At 64.5% G+C, this 965-nt stretch overlaps 1 protein-coding gene across 1 annotated transcript in view; it reads right to left on the reverse strand.

The window, feature by feature from the left end:
- LOC104126333 (unconventional myosin-Vb) overlaps positions 1 to 965 on the reverse strand; it is a 13,488-nt gene that overhangs the window by 4,318 nt on the left and 8,205 nt on the right. The window contains exons 22-24 of the mRNA XM_035894336.1: positions 868 to 965; positions 597 to 742; positions 152 to 360 (exon numbers count right to left, since the gene is read on the reverse strand). The exon at positions 868 to 965 is cut by the window's right edge and continues 248 nt beyond it. Of these exons, the coding sequence (XP_035750229.1) occupies positions 152 to 360; positions 597 to 742; positions 868 to 965 (453 nt within the window). The remainder of the gene's footprint in view (positions 1 to 151; positions 361 to 596; positions 743 to 867) is intronic.

Genomic DNA, 965 nt, shown 5'->3' on the forward strand with positions numbered 1-965 from the left:
GCTCCCAGCCAGGAGCCCCAGGGCATAGCTGTCCCCATAGCCAGGGGAAGGGACAGGCCACTTGTCCCCCCCACCCCCTTGTCCCCACCAGTGTCACCACCAGCACTGGAACCCCTGGGGACACCCCTCCCCCATGGGACCAGCTCCCAGCCAGGAGCCCCAGGGCATAGCTGTCCCCATAGCCAGGGGAAGGGACAGTCCACTTGTCCCCCCCAGCCCCCTGTCCCCACCAGTGTCACCACTAGCCTCAGCCTGCTGGTCAGAGCCATCTCGTGAGGGTGCCGTGGACATGGAGGACAAGCAGCTGCTCTCAGAGCCCAAGAAGCTCTCTGATGAAGGGGAACGTCTCAAGGTGCTTTGCTGAGTGGGGAGAGAAGGACAAAGTTGTTCCCCCAGACCCCAAGTGCCTGCTGGTGCATCAGCTGGGGCAGAGCAGCGATAGCCTCAGGAGGACACCTTGGCTTGGGGATCCCCCAGCATGTGAACTGGGGAGCCCACCTCTCCCACAGAGGGTGCCCTGGACCAGCCAGCGCTGCCTGCTCCCTGCAAGGAGCCGAGGGTGCCTGAGCCTCCCTGTGTGCCTGCCAGCCCCTCACCCTGTAGAAGGCCACCTCATCCCGCAGGTTCTCGTAGCCCTGCTCCAGGCGGGTGTACTCCTGCACCAGGCTCTGGTAGCGCGCCCGCTCCTCCTCCAACTCTTGCAGCAGCCCCTGGCTCTCCCGTGCCGCGCGCTGGTGCTGCTCTGTGGGGATGGACACAGCAGGGAGTGGGGACAGGCAAAGCCAGGACCCCGCTCTGCAAGGGGACATGCAGGAACACCAGCCCATACCCAAGGGAAAGGGACGAGAGGATCAGAGGACCTCTTACCTTCCAGATCCTGCGACTGCTCCAACATGCGCTGGGTCAGGGCATCCCTCTCCTCCCCCAGCTGCAGCTTCATGGCTTCCACCTCTACCAAACGCTGC

This window comes from Egretta garzetta, unplaced genomic scaffold, assembly GCF_000687185.1.
Source record: "Egretta garzetta isolate BGI_Z169 unplaced genomic scaffold, ASM68718v1 scaffold345, whole genome shotgun sequence".
Taxonomy (NCBI): domain Eukaryota; kingdom Metazoa; phylum Chordata; class Aves; order Pelecaniformes; family Ardeidae; genus Egretta; species Egretta garzetta.